The 12,479-nt window shown below is 45.9% G+C and overlaps 1 protein-coding gene across 1 annotated transcript in view; it reads right to left on the reverse strand.

The window, feature by feature from the left end:
- bace1 (beta-secretase 1) overlaps positions 1 to 12,479 on the reverse strand; it is a 131,189-nt gene that overhangs the window by 14,699 nt on the left and 104,011 nt on the right. Inside the window, exons 4-6 of the mRNA XM_078426675.1 lie at positions 7,925 to 8,062; positions 5,555 to 5,689; positions 3,743 to 3,844 (exon numbers count right to left, since the gene is read on the reverse strand). Coding sequence (XP_078282801.1) covers positions 3,743 to 3,844; positions 5,555 to 5,689; positions 7,925 to 8,062 — 375 coding nt within the window. The remainder of the gene's footprint in view (positions 1 to 3,742; positions 3,845 to 5,554; positions 5,690 to 7,924; positions 8,063 to 12,479) is intronic.

Raw genomic sequence — 12,479 nt, forward strand, 5'->3', positions numbered from 1 at the left:
GGAGCTGGCGGCCTCCAGGGCTCTGGTACGCAGAGCCCGCGGATCGGACTTACCACCACCGGAGCCGGCCGTCTTCGGAGGCTGCGGGAGCGGCTGCGACTCGCCTTAGGCTCGGGCCGCGTGGATGCCGACATCGGGAGCTCCGGCAGCGGCAGCGTGTTCGCCCGCTGGGACTTGGGTCGCGGACATTTCACCGTCCGGCGCGGCCTAAGATATGCCGCGGGATATTTCTCTGCTGGGCGGGGGCTTCAATGTCGGGAGCCACGACCGCCCCGACGTGCAGCAACAGTGGCAGCAGCGTGTTCGCCCGCCCCGGATCGGACTTATCATCGGCGGAGCCGGCCGTCTTCGGAGGCTGCGGGAGTGGCTGCGACGCGACGCGCCTTGGGCTTGGCCCGCTGTGGACCGTCCGGTGCGGCCTGCAACCACAACAACCTGACTGCGGGCAAGGACAGCAGGAGATGGGAAAGACATTGTGGCCTTCCATCACAGTGAGGAGAGGACTGGAGGAGACTCACTGTGATGGATGTTTCTTTTTTTGTGTGTTTTTGGGATTGGGTGGTTTGAGTGCCTGTTTGATGCTTTTATTGTTGGACTGTGTTTTTGGGGGTTTTGGGGTTGTGTGATTTGAATGCCTATTTAATGCTTTTATTGTTGGACTGTGTTTTGGGGGTTTTTGGGGTTGGGTAATTTGGGGGCCTGTTTAGTGCTTTTATTGTTGGACTGTGTTTTTGGGGGTTTTTTGGGGGTGTAATTTAATGCTTATTTAATGCTTTTGTTGTTGGACTGTGGGTGATTGAATTAACATTTTGTTCAAGATGGCCGCGCCGTTGTGTTTCGCTGCCTGCCACTGTATGTTTCTTTTTTTTTTCCTAGTCAGATGTGCAGCACTTTGGTCAACGTGGGTTGTTTTTAAATGTGCTATACAAATAAATTGACTTGACTTGACTTGACTTATTCTCCTGCCTTCTCCCCATAACCTCTGACACCTGTACGAATCAAGAATCTATCTATCTCCACTCAATAGGGCAAACTGGGCCTTGGCTTAACATCCTATTTAAATGTTCACATGTGCTGAATGCCTTGCGTTACTGTCCTCAGTATCTGGCTAATATACTATTCTCAATTTTCTGCCCCTTGCCGACTCAAATGAGGTGGAATTACACAAGTCCAGGTCATCCCTCGTGTAAGACATCCATCCAGTAAATTGGTCTTACAAGTCACCTCAGTGCAAAACCCCAAAATATCAGAAATTATAAACAGAAGATGCTGGAACCTCTCAACAGGTCACGCAGAATCTATGGAAAGAGAAACAGCTACCATTTCAGGAAGACTCTTCAACTAACCCGTCTGATTTCTAAAAATATCAAACATGTATATGTATCAGAAGAAAAATAATTAGGCGTAAACATTCACGGTTCCTCTTCTCTCTCCTGCTACTGAACAGACAACCAGCCCTTCGTTTGTGCCATGTCTTTGAAAGTTCTATCCAATTAGTCAGTGTCCTGCCTGAGCCCAACGGAGAAAATAGATACCATCTCAGATACCATCACCAGTTCTGATAAACCATCCCCTGAAACATTAACTCTTTCTCCCTCCACGGATGCTGTCTGACCTCGAGAGTGTTTCCAGCCTTTTCTAGGTTTTTTTTTGTTTTTATTTCAGATCTAAAGCATTTTCATCATTTTGCTTCCAGAATTCCCAGGTTGTGATCTGCTAACTCTGCACGAGCAATCAAGCCAAGAACTCCTGACAATGTTAATTTACAGCACAAGAGTGTGTACATGCCTATAAAGGAATCATTAAGTGATACAGGGCAGAATTCTGCCCATCATAACCTCTGCCAACTCCTTGAACCTTCCATCCAATGAATTGTACGTCTCTCCCCTTCTTCCCAACCCCAGATGCTGTTACACTTCAAAAAATGGAAATGGTTACTCAGATAGCACTTCCAGTGATTTCTACCACCAATAACAAGAGGCCAGCATGGTGACGCAGCTGGTGGAGCTCCTGCTTCGTAGCACCAGAGACCCAGCTTCAATCCTGATCTTTAGTTTAGTTTAGAGATACAGCGCGGAAACAGGCCCTTTCGGCCCACCAGGTCGGTGCCGACCAGCGATCCCCGCACATTAACACTATCTTATTCCCACTAGGGACAATTTTTACATTTACCAAGCCAATTAACCTACATGCCTGCACGTCTTTGGAATGTGGGAGGAAACTGAAGATCTCGGAGAAAACCAACGGAGGTCACGGGGAGAACGTACAAACTCCATACAGACAGCACCCGTAGTCGGGATCGAACCCGGATCTCCGGCGCTGCATTTGCTGTAAGGCAGCAACTCTACCGCTGCGCCACCGGAACAATCTGTGGTCTCAGGAGCTATCTGTGTGAAGTTTGCATGTTCTCCCTATGACTGCGTGGGTTTCCGCTGGGTGCTCCGGTTTCCACTCACACTGCAAAGTCATGTGGGTTTGTAGCTTAGTTGGCCTCTGTAACCTGTCCCTAGGGAGTAGGATAATATAGAACCTGCGTGAACGGGTGATGGAGGGCTGGTGAGGTCTTGGTGTAAGGCAGCCGAAGGGCCTGTTTCCTTGCTGTATCTCTATCTATCTGAATCCCTACTCTCCAGCAGCATGCTCACTTCCACGTCTCACAACAACTTACACCACCTCCTTCATGGTCACTGGGTCTAAATCGTGGAACTCCCGGGTCAACAAATTTATGGGGGTACCTTCATAAAAAGGATCACCAGGGTTCAAAAAGACAGCTCACTGCTATCTTTTCAAGGGCGACTTAGGTTTAGCAAAGTTCATAAGTCACAGGAGCAGAATTAAGTCATTCGGCCCATCAAGTCCACTTCGCCATTCAATCACGGCTGATCTATCTTTCCCTCTCAACCCCATTCTCTTGTCTTGTCCCCATAACCTTTGACACCCTTACTAAACACGAATCCATCAATTTCTGCCTTAAAAATATCCAATGATGACCACAGATTCACGACTCTCTGACCAAAGAAATTCCTCCTCATCTTTCTAAAAATATTTCCTTTTATTCTGAGGCTACACCCTTTGGTACTAGACTCTCCCACTAGTGGAAAATTCCTCTCCGCATCCACTCTATCCAGGCTTGTATACACTTGAATTTAGAAGGATGAGAGAAGATCTTATCAAGGGGTTGGACATGTTAGAGGCAGGAAACATGTTCCCAATGTTGGGGGAGTCCAGAACAAGGGGCCACAGTTTAAGAATAAGGGGTAGGCCATTTAGAACTGAGATGAGGAAAAACTTTTTCAGTCAGAGAGTTGTGAATCTGTGGAATTCTCTGCCTCAAAAGACAGTGGAGGCCAATTCTCCGAATGCATTCAAGAGAGAGCTAGATAGAGCTCTTAAGGATAGCGGAGTCAGGGGGTATGGGGAGAAGGCAGGAACGGGGTACTGATTGAGAATGATCAGCCATGATCACATTGACTGGCTCGAAGGGCCGAATGGCCTCCTCCTGCACCTATTGTCTATTGTCCTTCACTAATCGGTAAGTTTCAATGAGTCCCCACCCCCCACATCCTTCTAAAATCCAGCGAGTAAAGACCCAGTGCTGTCAAACGCTCATCAAATGCCTCACCAGCACGAACAACATTAGAAAATAGAAGGAAAAACTATTTCTTCCCATTTCATCCTCAAGATATAAAAGAGTTCGTAGCAACACATCGACTTTCCTTCCTTTTAAGAAACAATACTCAACAGAAGAGGCGGCTTTGATGGATTTCACTGCGGCTTGGAAGACCTTCTTGGGCAGCCGGAGGTTCGTGGTCCCACTGTCCACAATGCTCTTGTCGTAGTTGTACTGAAGAAACCGGAAAACAAAACAGGAGAGAGAGAATGAGTTTCAAAGACACAGTGAGGGATTTTGATAGGGATGTGAAATCCGTGCTCAAGATGGGGACTGGGAGAATTATCAGGTTTGAGTGGAGGACATTGTTGTAGACTGTGAATATGCAGAACAGTTACACACCCAGTTTAGTTTAGTTTAGAGGTACAGCGCGGAAACAGGCCCTTTGGCCCACTGAGTCCGCGCCGACCAGTGATCCCTGTACATTAACACTGTCCTACACACGAGGGACAATCTACAGTTTTTATCGAAGCTAATTAACCTATAAACCTGTACGTCTTTGGAATGTGGGAGGAAACCGGTGATCCTGGACAAAACCCACACAGGTCACAGGGAGAAGGTACAAACTCCATGCAGACAGCACTCGTAGTCAGGATCAAACCCAGGTCTCTGGAGCTGTAAGGCAGCAACTCTACCGCTGCACCACCTTGTCGTCCAGTTTGATCTTAGACAACCAGTTTCTAGGGTCCTCTCCACAATTATCTTCTCCACTGTCTCCACAATGGTAGGAGGGTATGGATGATGAGCTGTTCCATCACACACCCTGCCTTCAGCTTTTGGAATATCTCATGCCTTTTGGTAGTAGAGTGAGGCCCAGCGCTATTTGGAGGAACAGCACCTGATATTCCGCTTCGGGAATACCCCAGTGGTATGAATATTGATTGCTCTAACTTCAAGTAACCCTTGCTTTCCCTCTCTCACCCATCCTAGTTCACCGACCAGTCTGACTGTCCTGATTACATTTTATCCCTGCATCCTTTGTTGTCACTTTCTCCTAGCTAACAAAGACCCATTCCATATTTTCCTTGAATTACATCCCCTTTGATGTTCCATTTTCACACCTTACACGTCCTTATCTCTGTCACCCTTTCCCCTGACTCGCAGTCTGAAGGAGGGTCTCGACCCAAAACGTCACCCATTCCTTCTACCCAGAGATGCTGCCTGTCCTGCTGAGTTACTCTAGCATTTTTGTGTCTATCAATGGCAAACGTAAGCCTAGGCCACATTCTGCACTTGAGCCAAACATTGATTGATAGACACTTTATTGTCACATGTATTTGGCAGTGAAATTCTTTGTTTTGCATACACTGCACAAGTATGCAAAGAGTGGCCACACATAGGGCGTCGACAAACTTACAAAAGTATTCAATATCGTCTCAATGGTCCCTCTTCCTTCTCTCTCCTCCCCCCCCCCCCCCCGGGTCCCTCATTGTTCTCGGCAGTCCCCCCCTTACGCCAGTCCCCTCTACGATCTTATGGGACCCTTGGTTTGGGACGTTATCCAACACACACACAGTTGCCCAGCTCGGGATAATCAATTACTATCTTTTACTCGCTCTCAGCTAATATTCCATGTGTTATATATTTCCATTATTTTGTTTATAAATCCCAAAGTGATTTAGTTTTGCACCACCGAAGCATAATTCAGCATCAGTTCACAGCAGCGGGATGTTCCAGCACAAGGGTGCTTTTCAGTGGCAGCTGGGGAATGGACCCAGGGATATTTACAGCAGTGTACGCTGACATTGGTCTGTGCTTGTCGTGAATGGGTTGTGTGCGCCGTGGTCTGCATGCAATTGTGCAGTTCATTCAGTCTGGAGATAATATGTAGCGTGCAGGTCGGTGTTGGGGTGGTGTAGGGTTATGGTGCAGTGCGGGACTCACCTCCTTGCAGTCCAGATTCAGGTCCTGCCCATTGATCTCGATCTTTACTATTATCACCTCATAGTACCACTGTTTCCTGATTGGGGTGAACCAGATGTTGCCCAGATATAGAGAAGAGTCAACTCCACCGATTATCTATAACATGGTAGGGAGAGAACAAAGGTCAGTCAAGGGTGTAATATTACGCCTTTCTTATCTCAACCACATTACTGTTTACTTAAGGTTAATGACTCACATTTGTGCTTATCACTTACAACTACATCATAATTTTGGTTTTCGATATTCAGCAGTCTCTCTTTTTCTCGTTCTCTTACTCACAGAACCTCCTTATCACTGTGATATGACTAGTATTTATCTAACAGATGGCGTTATACTCCACTGCCTTGCCCATGTTGGCGATGTTGTGTGTGAGTCTAGACTCTCTTGGTTATTTGGCTCAAAAGGAGAGGAGTAAAGCCATTCTGCCCCTCACAAGACATCTGTGCAGGAAGCACGACACGTAGACCAGGAAGGGTGACCCTGATTTGTCTTGTTGACGAGAGCAGAATAAATGGTTGTCATTCCACATGCGTTATCTAGAAAGACAGCAACTAAGCCCGTACAGAACAGCCAAAGTAGGCAGCCCTGGAGTATTTCTGCTGATGGAGCACAGAATGTGCACTATCTCCAGCACTGAGCGATTCAGGGAAATGCCAGTGCCTCCTGTTATCCTCTATGGTTCAGGGAGAAAGCAAACAATACCAGGAATAGGCAAGGGGCTTTCAGCTCTCTGGCCAGTTAGATCAGGGCAACTCCACCTGCACCATTGAGACCTGATAGCCTCTGGAAAACAGGAAGGAGATAAAGAACTTAGTAACATGGTGTCAGAACAATAACCTCTCCCTCAATGTCAGCAAGACGAAAGAGCTACTTATTGACTTTAGGAAGCGTGGTGGAGTACATGCCCCGATCAGCATCAATGGTGCCGAAATGGAAATAGTTGGGAGTTTCAAGTTCCTTGACGTTAATATAACCAATGATCTGTGGACCAACCACACTGAAGCAACAGCCAAGGTAGTACACCACACCTCTACTTCCTGAATAGACTGAGGAAATTCAGCATGTCTGCAATGACTCTTACAAACGTCTACAGATGCACCATGGGAAACATACAGCCGGGTTGGGACCAGCTTTGCCCAAGACCACAAGAACTTCTGGAGAGTTATAGATGTAGCCCAGTCTGTCACACAGATCGGATTTCCCACCATTGACTCCATCTGCCTCGGAAAAGCAGCCAACATAATCAAAGACTTGTCCCACCCCGGTCATTCCTTCTCCCTTTTCCCATCCGGCAGAAGATACAGAGGTTGAAACCACACACCACCAGAGAGAGAAAGAGAGAGAAAGAGAGAGAGAGAGAGAGAGGGAGAAGGAGAAAGTGAAAGAGAGGGAGTGAAAGAGAGGGAGGGAAAGAGAGGGGGAAAGAGAAGGGGAGAGAGAGGGAGAGGGAGGAAGAGGGAGAAAGGGAGAGAGAAAGAGAGGGAGAGAAAGAGAAAGAGGGAGAGAAAGAGAGGGAGAGAATGAGAGGGAGAGAAAGAGAGGGAGAGAAAGAGAGGAAGAGAAAGAGAGGGAGAGAAAGAGAGGGAGAGAGCGAGAGGGAAAACAAACAAACAAACATATGAGGAGGGTGCAACCAGACTCACCCTAGAAGATTTACAGGAGGCCAATAACCTTGGTCACTGGCTGCCCTACCACCATCTACCTGCATTGGTATGTGGCTTAGATAAACCAGTAGCAGATTGGCATTGGGGAATTCAATGAGAAACCATTGCTGGCTCTGTTGCAGATTTACTTTCAATATGCTGACCTTTTTCTTTTCGATTCTAACTGATTTCATTTCAGATTCCAATTCCTTAGATACCGGATCAAGAAGTGTAGGAATAAAGCAGGAAAGACGACTGGGATACCATATCAGCCATGGTTTTTGAACGACAAAACTCTGCAGCCCACTCCCAATTTAGTTACTTGCAATCGTACTTTAATTTTCATGCAGAAATCAGAAGTACACTTGATTTTCTGCACTGCATGGCATCAGGCAGAATTATAAAGTAGTGGAAATTCACACAAATGCAGCAAGCACACATTTTCAAGTCAGGCTTGTACAAAAGCACAGAGGCATCTGCTTTCACCGTTGCTTGCTTTGTCTCAGATTTTGTTTCTGCAGCTATTCTGCTGTCAAGGCCACCTTGGCACAGGAAGCTGGAAGGTTGCCAATCTAGATTACGTACTGGAAGAAGAAGCAAGATTAGCAATTTTCCCCGAATAACTGATTACGGCACAACTGCTTGAATTCAAGCAAAGTAGCAGTGGCGGAGAACAGAAGACACTCACCATGCTGCCTCCCACAGACGACACTGTATCCGTATCATTCAGGGTAAAGCCTGTTCCACAAAGCTGCAGTGAGAACATGTTGGGGACCTGGGTCTGCTTCACCAACGAATCAAAGAAAGGCTCCAGGTTTTCATCAGGCTATGGAGAAAATAACAGGAGTGAGCAGGGAGGATGGGGCAAGGCAAGGGCAGGACATGAACAATAGTTTAGTTCATGTTCAGAAGTTATAGGAGCAGAACTAGGCCATACGGTCCATCAAGTCTACTCCGCCATTCCATCAAGGCGGGTCTATCTTTCCCTCTCAACCCCATTCTCCTACCTTCGCTCCTTAACCCCTGACACCCTCACTGATCAACTAATCTGTCAATCTCCGCCTTAAGAATATCCACTGATTTGGTCTCCACCAAGGGACTTTAAAATCGAAGGTAGACACAAAATACTGGAGTAACTCAGCGGGACAGGCAGCATTTCTGGAGAGAAGAAATGGGTGACGTTTCGGGTCGAGACCCTTCTTCAGACTTCAGAAGAAGGATCTCGACCCGAAACGTCAATCATTCCTTCTCTCCAGAGATGCTGCCTGTCCCGCTGAGTTACTCCAGCATTTTGTGTCTACCTTCGATTTAAACCTGCATCTGCAGTTCTTTCCTACACGTCTTTTAAATCTATCTTGTTTCCATGTTTTAAAGGACACTAAAGCAGTTTCAATGTATGGACATTGTTTGAATGGAGGAGGCTCAGCAGCCTATTAGTACGTAGCAACGTCCCTAAAACAGCAATGTTGCAATGACCACATAATCTGTTTTTGGCGCTGTTCATTAAGAGATAAATATAGGTGAGGATACCTGCAATAACTCATCTGCCTGTCTTCAGATTAGTTTTTTTTCACATTCAACTGAGACGAGTTTTCAGTATTAACTAGACCAAGTGCCCATTGGGCCCAAACCTCTCCTGCATTGGTGCAGCACTCCTCCCCCCCTCCCCCACTTCTCCTCCCTTCCTCCTCCCCCCCTCCCCCACTTCTCCTCCCTTCCTCCCTCCCTCCCTGCATCCCCTTCCTTCCCTCCCCCCCACTCCACCCCCCTCAACCTTATCTTCTCTCCTCCCCCTCCCCCCCCCCCCCAGGAGATAGATTTAAACTTTAAAATGTGAATAACTTTAAAAATATAACACCGATTTCAATGAAACTTCTTCCACTAGCACCAAAGGGACGACGGTGAGTAATGAGGGCCTAAAATTGTTGCCCTATCGTGTGCCGTTTTGGCTGAAGTTCAGGAACAAACAAACAAACAAACAAACGAGAGTTTTAGTGTATAGATGTCTTGCTCAAAAAGCAGCACTTCCGACAGTCTCGTACTAGAGCATCAACTTAGATCCTTGTTCCCATCTCTCTGAAATGGGACTCAAATCTGCAATCTATTATGTCAAGAGACAACATTGCTACCAGTCAAGTCCTGGTTTGTCACTGTGTACACTCACAACCCGCTGCAGTAAGACAGAGAATAACAGCAAGTTTCATCTCAGTATTACGGACATTCTGAAGGGAATATCACAACTGAGTCTGAAGAAGGGTATCGACCCGAAACGTCACCTACTCCTTTTCTCCAGAGATGCTGCCTGACCCGCTGAGTTACTCCCGCATTTTGTGTCTATGCCAACTGGGGCTTCTGCACTAACACTAGATCATTTGCCTGATAATTAACCGATGATAAAACTGCCCAAAACGATGCAGAGATATCACAGCAAGGAGAATGGTCAGTTAGTCATTCAATTAATAACAAAGGTATCACAAAATGCTGGAGTAACTCAGCGGGTCAGGCAGCATCTCAGGAGAGAAGGAATGGGTGACGTTTCGGGTTGGAAGAAGGGTCTCGACCCGAAACGTCACCCATTCCTTCTCTCCTGAGATGTGGCATGAGTTACTCCAGCATTTTGTGATGCCTTCGATTTGAACCAGCATCTGCAGTTATTTTCCTACACAATTAATAACAATGTAAATCCAAATTTGAAGAAATGTATAAATCATACATTGTAAACATCACGAGTTCAATTACCATGGTGCAATCTTGACAAAATTCCTAATGCATTTGTGTTGATTAGTGTAAAATAAGATCAGTTTATCCCACGTGCAAATCTGGAGTACAAAATTGCTTATTGGAGCTCCAAGTTGAAAAAGCTCACCCGAAATTTTAAAATAAACAAAAAGAGAAAACCTTTAAGATGATGACTACATAAGAAACCAAACGCAATGCCCAGGACTGGAAACTAACCGGTGGTAACTATTTTCAGACAAAGGCATCAGGACGGTTAGACCAATGAGCCAAGAGAACTGGCCAGGTCTAAATACTATAAATAAATTACTGAATGTTACATTTGTAAATACAAACCAAAGTCATATTATTACCCTTAAAATATAAAAATAGCAATGGTGTACTTTCAGACCAAGTTGTTATCTTGACCTTGCATCATGAAGAGCTATCCTATAAAACAAATGAGAGTCTATCTAGCCCAGCATCCACAAAACCAGGCACAATCTGCTTGTCATAAACTGTCCTTGTGCATTTGTTTAATTGCCTGCCGGAAAGGTCATTCACAAATTAGCTCCTCATGCTCAGAAAGCAGTGCATGAGATCAGAATATTCCTCTGCCCTGCATCACCGTAACCGCAGTCTCTTTAAACCTTCCTTTCAAACCTCCAACTACAAATTAGGGAAGATTTCTTGCGAGATTCTGGATCCATCGGCTAAACATTAAAAAAGCATCGCAAAATGACAAAGCTCTGCCCAACCAGGGGGTGGCATGGTGGCGCAGTGGAAGAGTTACTGCCTCTCAGTGCCTGAGACACGGGTTCAACCCTGACTACGGGTGCTGTCTGTATGGGGTATATACATTCTTGCTGTGACTGTGTGGGTTTTCTCCGGGTTCTCCGGTTTCCTCCCACACTCCAAAGACATGCAGGTTTATAGGTCAATTGGCTGCTGTAAATTGTCCCCAGCATGTAGGATGGAACTAGTGTACGGGTCATCATTGGTGGGTCGGAGAGCCTGTTTTTGCGCTATATCTCTGAAGCAAAGTCAAAATGATCAGAAAATTCTCCTGTCAATCTTGCCCAAAGACTGAGATTTATTTGAAGCAACGCAATTTAGATGCAACTCTCCTTCATTTACTGCATCTCCCTCGAGCAATTAATCTGACGGGGAGAGGCTTCTGTGGCTTCATTCATAAGTTCCGTTTGCTCCATTCTATAAATAGTCTGTTCTCTGAGTTTTAAGCTCAGACTGATTTTGGCAAGGCCGGCATTTATTGATTAATCCTAATTGCCTTGAACGTTTGAGATCTTTATGCCGACGATGATGATACTTTATTGGCTCTTGTTCATTGTACAGTGAAATTCCGATGATGTAGACTTAGTGGATGAAAGACTAGCAACTTATTTCGAGGTCAGGATGGTGTGCAGATGGAGTGGAACATGGAGGTGGTGGTATTCCCATGCAACCGTCCCTTGTTTCCAGTAATATCAACTACTCAAACTCAATCATCCCCATTACTGGTTCAATGGCTTTGACTGGGCCTACAAGGGGAATTGGATAAACACCAAAATGGAAAATAATTTGGGGCTTCATGGAGAGTGTGGGACAATGGGACTGATCGGATTGCTTTAGTTTGGTTTAGTTTAGTTTAGAGATACAGCACCGAAACAGGTCCTTCGGCCCACCGTCCGCACAGACCAGCGACCCCCGCACATTAACATTATCCTACACACACCAGGGACAATTTTACATTTATACCAAGCCAATTAACCTACAGACCTGTGCATCTTTGGAGGAAACCGAGGATCTTGGAGTAAACTCACGCAGTCACAGGGAGAAGGTACAAATTCCTTACAGCCACCAACCATAATCGGGATTGAGCATAGGTCTCGGGCCTTGTAAGCTCTGTAAGGGAGCAACTGTGCCACTGTGCAGTTCAGAGGTACAGTGTGGAAACAGACCCTTTGGCCCACCAAGTCCATGCTGACCATTGATCAATTTCCCTCCGGGAATGAATAAAGTTTTATCGTATCGTATCGTATTGATCACCTGCACACTTGTTCCATGTCCTACACACTAGGGGTAATTTACAGAAGCCAATGAACCTATAAACATGCATGTCTTTGGAATCCAGGAGGAAAGCAGAGCACCCAGAGAAAGCCCATGTCAGGGGGAACATACTAACTCTGCACAGACTGCACCTGTAGTCAGGATCAAACACGGGTCTCTGGCACTGTGAGGCACCAGCTCTATCACTGCGTCGCTGTGCTGCCCTTTGCCAGGGTTAGGAGGATTTGATAGGTTTAATGGCATCCTTCCATGCTATTATGATTATTTAACAGACATTCTCCAATAAAACATTAATTTTCTTCTCATATTTTCTTCAAACATGAACAATTATAGAGTGCCTCAGCAGATTATCTGAAATATTCGATCTGGCGAGCCTTTGAAATTATTAATTTAATACTTTATGATCAATGAAGAACAAGGTGAATCTTGCAGAGCAGCACAGAGAGATTCAGACAGGA

Source organism: Rhinoraja longicauda, chromosome 32, assembly GCF_053455715.1.
Source record: "Rhinoraja longicauda isolate Sanriku21f chromosome 32, sRhiLon1.1, whole genome shotgun sequence".
Lineage (NCBI taxonomy): Eukaryota > Metazoa > Chordata > Chondrichthyes > Rajiformes > Arhynchobatidae > Rhinoraja > Rhinoraja longicauda.